We start from the raw sequence: 12,418 nt of genomic DNA, 5'->3' as shown, positions 1-12,418 counted from the left end.
GGCTGCATGCACAGAAAGGGGTTCGCTCTCAGGTGGGCTGCCTCACGCCTGGCATCATCATCACACTTACTTAAGAAAGCTTAGGAGAGAGACTCTGTATTAACTGCTTTGAGAAGGATGGTCTAAACAGTCTGCAGAGAAACCTAAGAGCTGAATAACACATTTGACCTGGCTACAGGCCTAAGCTTGTGTACAGCTCTGTTTCCAACACTGTGTTACCGCACTTTGCTACGGTGCACAGTGTGGACATGCCTGTGCTCTTTGCTAACTAGACCAGTCTTTTAAAAGAGCAAACCATACACATTGGTTTTGGAAAACCAATGCAAACCATACACATTTGGTTTTGGAAAACATACAGATGTTTTCTTCCTCTAAATATTTTTGTGGGGAAAACTTGTATTCAAATAAACTAGAAGTCAAACACTACCACAAACCACAGCGATACTGTGCACACTTCCAGGCCTCAGTTTCTCATGCTCAAAACCTTGAGATACACCCCTCCCAGCCAAAGTACTTGTTGTGAGTCTTCATCCATTCATGTATGGCTACTTCAGCTGTTCAGGAGAACACACAGAAGTGCAGCAATGGTAACAAAAGGCAAGATGAGACCACCCGACCTACCCATGGCTTTGCATTCAGAGGGCTGAACAGAAAGAAAGTGCCTGGTACTGAAGCAGGGAATCTAGGATAACTGATGAAGCTGGCCAAAACGTATTGCCTCCTCCAGCAGTCACTAGAATTAAATAATTCCATAACAAAGTGCACCCCAAATAAAAAGGCAAGCCACCTGCGTCTGCACCACAACCTCTGCAGTTTTGCAGAGATCTCTGGAGGTCAAAACATTAACACTGGCAAATACTCCAAAATGAATCCCTTACCCTCGTACGCCCCTCTTTCCAACTACTCTGTCTTCCTCAAAATAGCATCTTCTACCTACCTCACCACCAAGGCCTTCAATTTTATTAGCACAACTGCCTTCATCCCTAACCAGAGGGCAGGATAAGCCTACAGTTACTGTACACTAAACAGAAACACCTGTGACTCTCTTTTTTTCAGATACATCTATATATGCATATATTAGTTATTATTTCTTTTCTTCAGAGCACTAAGTCCCATGTTCTGCAAAGGAAAATAAATCCCCATCCTTACATTCTCTCCCACACCCCCCACGTGGCCTTGACAGACAAGCACAGACCATGCAGCAAATATTTCACTTCACTTTATTTTAAAGAATAGGAGAGAGGGGGAGAGAGAATTCTTGTGGCATTCCAGAGCTCCCTGGACACTCATTCCAAATGCTGGAGTTGAGCCCTGGGTGAGTTTCAGTCTAAAAGAGAACCTGGGTTTCTAGGCAGCCATCCAAACTCAACACAGACACTTTTTTTTCTTTCTAAATCAGTTAAAAAAAATTAAGACATAAAGAGAAGGGGGTGGGGGGAAGAGAGAAGGAAGAGAGAGAAGTGGAGGGAAAGGAGAGGCAACCAAGATAGCAGAAATTGAGTGCAACAGGAAGAATCCAAGTCCTCTGTTTTTATTGCCAATTTGGAGTTTTATCACCAAGAGACAGGTGTAACCATGCAAGGAGAAGGGCAGCTTCCCCTGAGGTCATGAAAAAATGGTGAGGAGAATCCGTCTGCCTTTCACTCCTTGGTGATGTTTCCATCCAGGGTAGAAGAGGCTTGGTTTGGAGCTGGTTTTCACCATGTTTTGCTCCCATTGGCTCTGGCCATCTTTCTCCCTGATGCACAAGTGAAGGCAGCTCTGGCACACCGGTCCTGGAGATGTCCAGCTCTGGCTTCTGTATTCAGTCCCACTACAGCTTTACCTAACCAATAGCACAACCAGAACTACTGCAGCTCAATCTAACCAGCACCTTGGTCATCACAGGAGACACGCTGCACTGCTAGAGAACTGGGGAGACTCCCTCAAGACTGTTACTGACACCTACTGACCTCAGCCCAAGGAAAGCCACAATATCATTGGCTTCTGTCACTTTGTTCTTCATGGCAATAGTCAACACTGAGTTATACTTAGAAAGTAAATTAATTGCTAAGAGTACTGCAATTTCTTACCTCACTCAGCTTAGCCCAGTTGAAGGATTTCAGTGGGTGTGAAGGCTGTGGGATAGATTTCTTCTTCAGGCTGGTGCCACTGCTGCTGAAGGTGGTTGTTGAAGGGGGTGGCATCCCCATGCTGAAGAAAGGCGGTGCTCCTGGTGGGGGAGGAGGTCCTCCTGGTGGAGGTGGTGGAGCAGGAGGAGGAGGACAGCTGGAGAAAGGCAGAGGAGGTGGCAGTGGGGGCAAATTCTCAGACATATGAGAAGAGGACAAAGCTAATGGGCCACCTGGAGGTGGGGGTGGGGGTGGGGGGAAGGAAATGCTGCCCCCTTGCTGGAAAATAAAAAACACACAGAAAAAGAAAGCAAACAGTTTAAAAGGCACAATAACTCCATATTGCCAGCTGATGTGATTTTATTACAACTCTCAAAATATTTGATGTTTTCTTTAAAGCCTCCTGCACTCAAAGCCATGCAATAAAGGGAGGAATCTCAGCTTTCATTTAAGAGAAAGTTTCAAGCCCTTGAAGTTGTGGAGGAGAGTTTGAAAAAAGGAACCATAAATGGCTCAGAAAAACAGAAAGCTAGTAAAGAAGCCAAAATGTATTATTTTCTCCTTATGTATGAAAAAAGAGAGAAGTTAAATTTTATGAACTTTTGAACTCCTAGGATTTAAACCTTAGGGTTTGAAATACTGAATACCTGTCATTAGGCCCCACTAATGCAAAGTGGGAGAGAGGAGGAGGGAATGAATCTGCTTTCTGTAGTGTCTAACTTCTCAGGGCCATGTCCTGGTGAGTGAGGCTCGGGCACACTGCTGGGACAGAAGGAGCACCAAGCAGGAGGGAACAGCTGCAAAAGTCACTTCTGCAGAGCTCCAAGGCAGTACAGATGCTCTTGAAGCACAACAGAAATCCTGTTTCCTCACTAAATTTACTCTCATATCTGGGAGATTTCTCTCTATTCCACTAAAATAACAACCAGAGTCACCCCACTCAGCAGTAAAAATTATGGCTTGAGGCAGACATATGACACAGCAGCTCCTGCAAGGAGAGTGGCTGAGGAGAAGGAATGCAGCAGCCCATTCATTATCCATTCTATACCACCAGCTCAGGGATTTCAGTCTCAACTAAAAGCTGAGAAGCTTCTAAATATTCATCTTTCTAGCTGGATAGATAGACTCTGTCTGTACTGACCATAGGAAGTGTTTCACTCATAACGTGCTTTTGTTCATCATTCACTAGTTAGCAGGCTTTAAACAAGGATGGGAAGAGTCCCAGTCTCATACCGAGAACTCGTTAAGCTGAGCCACCAGGTCGTTCATCTGGTCCCGGGTCTGGCGCAGCTCCAAGGATTCCTTCTGCAGCTTGTCCTTCATTTTGTTCAGTGTCTTCATCATTTCATCTTTCTCCTGGGTCTTTGTCTCACATTCCCGCTCCTTCTTCTCTAGCCTGCTCATCAGCTCGGCATGATCTACGGGGAACAGGAAAGTGAGGCTGATGAAATAAAACTCATGAATATTCCCCAGAGGGATGTAGGTTATGCTGAAATAAAGCTGACAAATCTGTCACTTCAACTGGGGATGTATAATGAGAGTAGCAAAAAGAAAGAAAACAGAGTCTGACAGTCTTGACAGTGATCTTCAGTGATCAAGACAGCAACGCGCAAGTTTCACTTAGACTGTAAAATCACTTCATGTGACGACTGAGGGAAGCCCCATCCTATGAAACACATAAATTGATCACCATGAGACAAAATGTACTGGAGGGAACAAAGCAGAGTTTGTCCATGAAAGGAAAAATTGTGCCCATCTCTGCTGCCCACTGCTCTGTGACTGAATTGGGATCAGTGTTGCCTCCTCTTTTGCCTCCCCCAGCATAAAGGACACACTCACCTTTCCGAAACTTCTCCGCCTGGTCCCTCCACTGCTTGACTTCATTTTCGTTCACCAGCCTGAAAGATGAATTCAGATCATTTAAACTCGTTCTGAGCTACCCAGGCTGAAAGGCAAGTGGCCATTATGTGTAGTGATCAGCAAAAGGCGAATGGTGAAATTTACATGTTTATACAGGATCACACCAGTGGTCAGTCTGGTTCCAGATCCCGATCCTTACTGTAGCCAACAGCTAATATAAATGTGATGGGTTGTTGCTCAAAGTCCTGAAAAGGGATAAAGGAATGCCTTGGGAAAAAATCCTGATACGTTCCTGTCTTCAGGTAATGACCTCAAAGTGCCAAGTGTACTTATTTTGAAAGAGGGAAGTCGTCACTAAAATAATCATAGCTGCCGTTTGTTATTAATTACCCCACCATTAATATGAGACCAGATTTCCATCTTTTTTTCTACTTTCTGTGATTCTATTTTTTCTTTCTTACAAGGAGGGAGGATGCTTATCTATTGTGTAATATATCAGTAACAAGGCAATGCTCATATCTCATACTGGCACAGCTATTTCCTATTACTGACAGAAAATATGCAGGGCATGCTGGGGATTGATTAGATATGCAGAATGAGGAGTAACTATGAAAGTAGAAAGGGAAGATCAGGCATGAGGTCTACAATGAAGTCTGATATCCAGACAGACAGAAAGAGATCAACACCAGTGTATTTTTCCACTATGAGAAACCAGTTTGATTTTGGCTCGTGCCTGTAATAGGAGAGACTGTAAGATTTTTAGTACAGGGGAATTCAGTTTCATATGAGGCTTATGTTTTATAGAATACTCTATTCAGTGGATAACTCAGAAGGGTAATGGGCCATGAATTACCTGCAGAGGCAGATGGATGGGATGAAGAGTCCAAAAGTTTGGCTAAAAAAGGACTGAGAACAGGGAAGTTGAGATGAGAGCCAGCTCATGTAGCTAGACTTCTCAAATGATGCATCCTATGGGAAAAAATAATGGTAGTGCCCTCAGCCAAATCTGTGGGTGAGAGCATGCAGACATTTTATGAAGAGGTAAAAGGTTTTGTGTGCTAGGTGGGGGTTGCTTTCCACTATTTGAAATCTTTCTAAACTATGTGCTCATTAGTGAGGAATGAGATCTAAGTAGAGATGACCACCTTTTTTTTTTTTTTTTTTTTTGAAATATCAGTGAAAGCTTTCATCAACATTCTGGATGAAAAAAGACATAAGGAAGACTTGTCATAACTTCATGGATATTTTTTCTGTTCTTCTAACCACCTTAATATTTAACAGAAATTAGAAGCCAAAGGCAAGGACTTTGCTAGAAAATACCATCTGGTTAAGATGTCATTAGAAGGAAACTATTTAGAAGACTAAGAAGACAATGCGAAGCTGCAAGTTAAAACACAAAAATCCTTAGATATGATATTTTATTTCCTAAGCACCTGCATAATTATTATATACTTATATGTGCACAACAAAAATAAACAATAATAATGCAACTTACATTTTAATGATATTTTTGACATTGAAGTTTTCCAGTGGAGCTGTATCTGGATCATCTCCTCGTTCATCCTGAAGAACAATTTGTTGGAGTATTCTGTCCAACAGCTGCCACTGCTGGAAGCTTCCTCCGTTCCTCTTATCTGCATGGAAAAGACCAACCCATGAGAACTTCCATTTCCATGCCAAAGTGCACAGATTGGCATTCCTTTCTTTCCACCTTCCATCTCAGTCCTGTATGTGGTAAATTATAGAAGACAAAGCCTAACACCAAACTGTTGCTAGCAGGTTGTTTACAAACCCCTGGCATACTGGAACAGCATATAACAGGCATGAGCAACTCTGTGCCTGATTTGCACATTCAGGCTGTGCAACCCTTTTGACATACTAACTCTAACCTGCACTTTAAACGCCTGCAGAAGTGAGTCCTCTGTGATAGCTGTTACTCAGTATTATCTGGGGCTTGATATTAGGGGGTTTTTTGGTACCTAGGTAGCATCATGACCAGGCACTGTAAAAACAATCAGATGTTCTATCTGTATGCTCAGTTATCTGCAGGTCAGTGAAACTCAAATGGCATGAAAAATCCATACAATTATGAACAAAAATTGTGGCGAGAAAGAACAGAAATTGAATCAAAGGGACTGATCCCCTAGATATCAAACAAAAGAGCCAGAGCCACATGAAGGTCACTTTAGTTCCCCAAGTTACACAACCTAGACCACCAAATTCTTTAAAACTGCTCCAGTACAATCCTGTCCTCACCTAGTGGGATTTAGCTCTTCTGCCACCAAAAATTCAGGGGCATACCTAAAGCTTAAGTACTGTCTTAAGAGTAACGTCAAGGAGACCACTGGAACAAGCAATTGCTTGAACTTGTGCACAACAGTACATGAATCTAATGAGTTCCTGAAAACATACCACTTCATTACTTTCTGAAAAAGCACACCACAGTACAGCTCCTTCATGTTCCCTTCTCAGTTTGACTGCTCAAGTGTGGCTGAAAGTAATGAAGACCAGCACCTGATACCTAACAGGATCAAGGCAGGCAGTTCTTTAGTGATCTTGCTATGCCTTTGCTCAGCTGCTACACTCTGGAAGCATAAACGAATTATTTTATTAGTTAACAAGAAGAATCCTATCACTTCTGTTGAAAACAAACGCCAATGTCATTTTTCAGTTTGAGCTCAGGAGCTCTCCACTGATGCATTGCCATGAGACTGCAGCCTAAAGACTTACTGTGGAATTTCCCAGTGACAGAACAGCTTTCACTACTGTATTGTTTCACCAGATAAATTCCTCACTGCATTGTGCTAATATTCAAAATGGTATTTATTTCTGGGAATTCCCTGATCTAAAGCACAAGGGCCCTTTCTTTTTCAAACCTTCTAATTTAAAATTATTAAAAGCTCTGTCATTGACTAACTGGAATGCCTTCGCTACTTAATTTTATTTGCAAGTGCTGAGAGGTCAAGCTGCTGCTTTAAGTATTGCTACAAAAATCTGCTGGATGGAGTCAGTGTAAGATACCAAGTCTGTTAGCCACTGCCAAGTTCTGAATGGAAGACAAGGGCAGTGTGTGTCCTGGTATCTGCAACCCTGTACCTACACCAAAGCTTCACCCAGTTCTTCAATATCCCTTGTTTTGGAAAACTGTGATGTACTCACATGGCATCTGCAAGCAGTGCTGGAGGATGGACAACAAATAGGGGTAGGCGTCTGTGTGCTTCAGTCTCTTCTTGATCAACTCAAACATCTGAGTGGCACTTTTTGTGTCAATGTGGATCTGAAGTGAGAGAAGGTAGTGAAAGAACAAGTGAGGGAAAAACCATGCACAGTGAAAGCCTGACTAACTGAAAGATCTGAACAACACAAAGACAGGAAAATTTTCAGGAACTGGACCTCTGCAGAGTCTCCTGCAACGTCCAGCTGCAAGTTCCGGTGAGGAGCAGGCACATGGGTCTTTGAGATCAGCATTGCCATCCCCACTGCAGTATGGAAAGATCTGCAAAGTAAAGGGCTAAAAAGGTGGGAGGCACGCAAAGCCACCAAGAGCTCTTCTGGAGCAACCAAAACATTTGAGTCCTAGAAAGTGGTGGCACAAATAGTAGAAGCTAAGCAGTAAAGGGCTAGCTGTTCTGTATCAGTGTGCAGCAAGAGCTGGTCATGAAGAAAGAGGAAACTATAACTATTCTGAACCCTACAGCCTCTTACTGTTGCTAGAGGTTGTGGAAACTGTCCTTGTTCTACGCTTATCCTTAAAATGTTCCCACTATAAAACACTGATCCTCTCCACAGGCTCTGAGGTGACAGTCTTCAGAAGAGTTTCCTGTAACCTTGGGAAAAGTATCAGAGAAGAGCCCAAGCTTCACCCATAGTCCTGTAAAGGGAATGTCTAAAACTGGAATGCATCTGGATCATCAGGACGGAGAACATGAGAGCAGGGTGGAGAACTCCTCCACTCCTGAACCTTCAGCCAAACAAAAGAAAGAACTCTGTCAAAGATAATTGGCAAAAGCCCTGTCTGTGATCATTGTTTTCGTTATTCACATATCACAGACCCCCTACTTGCTAAATGGGAAACAGTGAAAACAAGAGCACAAGCCACTCTCAGCACCCAAGTCAATCATTGTTTTCAGGGAACAAAAAGGGAAGTTGTACCAAGCATCCGAAGTCGATGTTCAGCTTTGGCAAGTTCAGGTACTCCAGAGAAGAACTTACCAGGTCAAACCGCTTGGCAAGTTCCAGGTCATCTTCATTTCTGACCATCTCGAAGAAATCTAAGTGCCTAAGAGAAAACAGAAAAACAAAACAAACAAAACCTGCCAACGTTCATGGCATAATTCAGACTTAAACTAAGCGTGTCACTACAGAAGAACAACACCTAATTTCCAGCTAGAACACCTGGAAACTGCAAGCCTTTCTTACATGAAGTGCTGGGATAGGTATGAAACGCAGCTCATGGGGGTCAGTCACAGGCCAAAATGAATGGCTGACTGAGGTACACGTGCTCTTTAATCCTTGTGCTAAGTCACTGTGTTGAGGTAAGGCTGCTAAAAATCAATATAAAATAGGAAAGGGATGTTCTGTTTGTGACGAATGCAATGCCTGCAGTGATAATACATTTCTGAAAAGTCCATGCCATACCTGTTAGCCAGATATTAGGCCATTAACAAGTAGTTTCTTTTACACAGAGAAGCAGAGATTCATTCAGTGGATTAGTTAAACACTAGAGCTCACAGCTGTCTTTACATTTGCTCATTGATGAGCAGAGCAGCATGCCTCTGTTGGGGTCTGGGGCACCTGGTGAGAGACACATTTGACCACGGCCTCTGGACTTCTCTTGCATGGAGACCAGAGCACAGCAGATGATGTGGAGAAAGATGTGGCACGTCTCCCTGTACAGACCTGGCATATAGTCTATGTAATCCAGGCATCTGGGATCCTCTCAAACCTCTGTTATCATTCTCATCACTGTAACATGTAAGATCCAAAAGTGCCCCTAAGCCCCTCCTGAATACTCCTGATTACTGACTAAAGGAACAGGGCAGTTCTATTGCCAATAGGACAGATTCTCTTCTTGGTTATAACGTTGTAGATCAGAAGTAACATTTCTGGTTCCAGCTCTGCAGCACACTGTAGACATATACAACTGAACGCAGTTAGTCCCTGTGACATTAATACACAGGTATATGCCTCCACCTGCTCAAAGATGTGAGGCCACTCTTTATGACAGGCAGATGGTACTAAGCTGGTGCTTATGCAGAATCTCAGGCACATGACATTTTCCCCCAGGGATAGCTCTGTCACCCTATGGCAGCTCCTGACTGGATGTTTGAGAAAATGGTGGCTTGAAAGCTGCAAGTACAGGCCTGATCCACAGGTTTTTTCGCTATGTGCTTTGGCAAACAACACTTCTATCTAGGAAATTCCAGATATCAGATACCTACAGATCAGTCCTGCTTGGTAGGAGGGGGCTTGGAGCAGCAGACAATAAGGGATAGCAGCATGTCAGCAGGTCAGTGCCTCTCCACAAAGCTTAATGTGGTCACAGGACGAGGTAGATTCCCACAGCTGCCTGCTCTTACACCTTAAAATGCTTTATTTTGTTGAGCAAATGGATTTTACCAGGTTTCTCATTGGTTCATCAGCCTTTTAGCTTCCTGAAGTGTCTCGGTCAAATTGTTCAGATTGTTTACTCCAAGTTTATTTCAGCATGTGGCTTTGTGAAGGGTTTAATTTAAGGTCGTTATCAGCTTTAATTACTGTGGCAAAATATGAAATTGCTAGTGGAGAAAGCGTTTAATATCCATATAACTTTTAACACAGTAATTTGAAGGTGCCATCCAGTGTTACATTTTGTGCAATAGCAGGGCTGTTTGAAGATCCTCCTCATTCTCTCTTGCTCCCTTGGCATCTCTACCCCTTCACCTACCACAGGTCCCCCTTCTCTCACAGTTATGCCAGTGCCACTGTTTGGGAAGTTGTGGTACAAGCTAGATCACGAAAACCACTGAACTTGTAGAAAAACCTTGGAAACTCAGAAGCTGCGCCTTGACCACATGTACTTAGTCTCAGTGAAGCCAATCAGCTACTGGCTTCCTTCCCTCCTAACAGGACAGGCTTTCGTTCCAGCTTTGCTACAAGAGAAAAAGAATTAGAACTTTTGTTGTTGTTGTTGTTCTGATTGCTATCTCCAGATTAGAAGAAAAGCAATTCAGTAACTCCTTGCCACAGCCATTGCCAATTTAGTATGTGTGTTCCCTACTTCATCTGCTGATTTTAATTTTAAGGAAAAATCTTTTTTTATTTACAGGGAGTCAGTTTTAGGGAGAGATAGAGACACAAAGACATCTTTGTGCTTAAATCTGAAATGTAAATGGAGAAGAGTTTCTAAGAACTCTTTCTGTTCATCAGTAACTGTTCTCAGAAAACATGTCTTACCTGTCCAGTGTGGCATTCTCATGTCCTCTTAGCTTGTCAATGACTGGTTGAATTCCTAGCATTAGAAACTCGTATCGTAGGTGTAATCGGAACTCCAAGTTGTCCTTAAAAAGTGAGGGGAAACCAAGTTATTAGGTTCCAAAAGGTTATAATCACATTTAAAAAAAAATGTTACTTAAAACCTCAGCTCTTCCCTTTTTAATACCCTCTATTCTGACATCAAATCCACAGGATGATTAATTCCAGTAAAATAAGTTAAAAAAAAAAAATAATAATGCCTTTGCCTCTGTTTCACTTAAAAATACAGTCCTCATTTACCTACAATGAGCTCTGCATACCCAGTCAGAAGGACAGCACACTCCATGTTGTTCCACAAAGAACAAAAATTATTAGTGTTTATTCTGCTAGTCCATTAGAGGTCCGCCTCCTGCTTACAGATGAACAGTACTACAGTCTTCCTCCTAATTTTTATGTTTATTTGTCATAAAAATCACCATCTACTCTGGCAAACTTGACATCTATTCAGTGGGATATTACAGGACTGCTGCATTTAGAGACAAATATATTGCCAGACAGAGCTCTTACGAGCTTGTTTTCTGTTGTGGTTTAACCAAAAAAAGAAAAGTCAATGTAACAAAAGTAACACTTTTAATAAAACAAAATCAGTTTAAACTATTCTCCAGACTGAAAAGAAAGCCTTGTTGATGCAAGAAAACCAACAAACTGTCTTTCCTGAAATGCCTTCCTTTGACATCTTTAAGTTAAAACTATTTGAGTTTGGCTTTGAGTCAAAGTAACTTAACATTTCAAAACTTTTCTGAAGGTAAACCAAAATGTTTTCGAAAAGGCTGAAATCAAGAGGTAAATGCTTTGCAGTTCTTGAAAAGAAAAGAAAAACAACAAACACACAACCTGAAGCTATCATATCAGTGCAAGTAGTCTATGAAGTAGTCTATGTTATATTAGAAGAAGCTGGCAATAAAATAATATGGAAGACATTATAAGACTGATATTAACAATTCAGCATTATTTTCCACAAACTATATCCACTCAATAACACGAGATTTGTGATTTAATCTGCTAGCCATTTCCAAGGTAAACCGATGAAAGCACGACATTTCAGAAGGAATTTCCAGGGCAGTGACTCACCTCACCAGCACCAGCATTCAGAACAGCATTGATAAAGGACATGATGGCTGTTTTGAGATTTACTTCATCTCGGTATCGTCCCATGCTCCGGTCTAGCTCATTCAACAGTGTCTGAAACAGAACAGCAGGCTGGGTTAGAGGTTATAGTCTAACTTCTCGCACCATTTTGCATACTGTTCATGGGATATGCACACAGTCTGCTTTTGATTTGCTATATATTTGCTTAAAGAAATCATTCTTTTCAGGCAAGGCTGTTAGAAATTTTGGACATGCCACAATAAACAAATGAAAACTAGTGATAGGAAAAAAATGCCCACCTGATCCTAGTGCAAAAAAAAAAAAAAGTTGTTTTTTTTAGACAAGCTATTATCTGAGAAAAAGCAGATGCCCTTTACAGTTCCTGCCAACATTATCTAAGAAAGCAGCAGAATGATGTCCTTGCTAGCCAGTTAACTCTGTATGGTGAATATGACAGAGAATTTATACATACAGAAAAATACCATCAGATTCATACATCCTTTCTACTCACATCACTCAAGTAATTTTCATTATTTTCTTGGATCTCATCAGGAGGGATTGCACTTATGTATACATACAACCGGAGAGAATTCTAAAGAGAAGCTGTCTTTTGAGGAATAAAGCCTATGCATGGACCTTGGAAGATTTCTCCTTGTTCCTTCACTTACAACCATTTCACATAAAGGAGACAAATACTTACTCTTGGTAAGCTCCTATTAGGGATTTTCAAAGAACAGGAATATCCCCTGTGCATACAGCTCCAAAGCTCAAAGGTGAATTACACAGCTCTACTGGAAGTGCAGTTAAGCTCCAGTTTCCTTGTTAAGGAATCGTAGAATGGTTTG

General features: G+C 41.9%; 1 protein-coding gene across 9 annotated transcripts in view; it reads right to left on the bottom strand.

The window, feature by feature from the left end:
• DAAM2 (dishevelled associated activator of morphogenesis 2) overlaps positions 1 to 12,418 on the bottom strand; it is a 221,097-nt gene that overhangs the window by 50,009 nt on the left and 158,670 nt on the right. For all 9 annotated transcript variants that reach the window (XM_075412807.1, XM_075412816.1, XM_075412808.1 and 6 more), the window contains 8 exons: positions 11,556 to 11,666; positions 10,407 to 10,510; positions 8,184 to 8,250; positions 7,131 to 7,248; positions 5,467 to 5,605; positions 3,951 to 4,009; positions 3,345 to 3,529; positions 2,073 to 2,390 (listed from right to left, as the gene is read on the bottom strand). In XM_075412807.1, coding sequence (XP_075268922.1) covers positions 2,073 to 2,390; positions 3,345 to 3,529; positions 3,951 to 4,009; positions 5,467 to 5,605; positions 7,131 to 7,248; positions 8,184 to 8,250; positions 10,407 to 10,510; positions 11,556 to 11,666 — 1,101 coding nt within the window. The remainder of the gene's footprint in view (positions 1 to 2,072; positions 2,391 to 3,344; positions 3,530 to 3,950; positions 4,010 to 5,466; positions 5,606 to 7,130; positions 7,249 to 8,183; positions 8,251 to 10,406; positions 10,511 to 11,555; positions 11,667 to 12,418) is intronic.

Source organism: Opisthocomus hoazin, chromosome 2 (assembly GCF_030867145.1).
Source record: "Opisthocomus hoazin isolate bOpiHoa1 chromosome 2, bOpiHoa1.hap1, whole genome shotgun sequence".
Taxonomy (NCBI): Eukaryota; Metazoa; Chordata; class Aves; order Opisthocomiformes; family Opisthocomidae; genus Opisthocomus; species Opisthocomus hoazin.
Note: the sequence above shows the minus strand (reverse complement) of the source record. Positions and strands in the feature narration are given on the sequence as shown.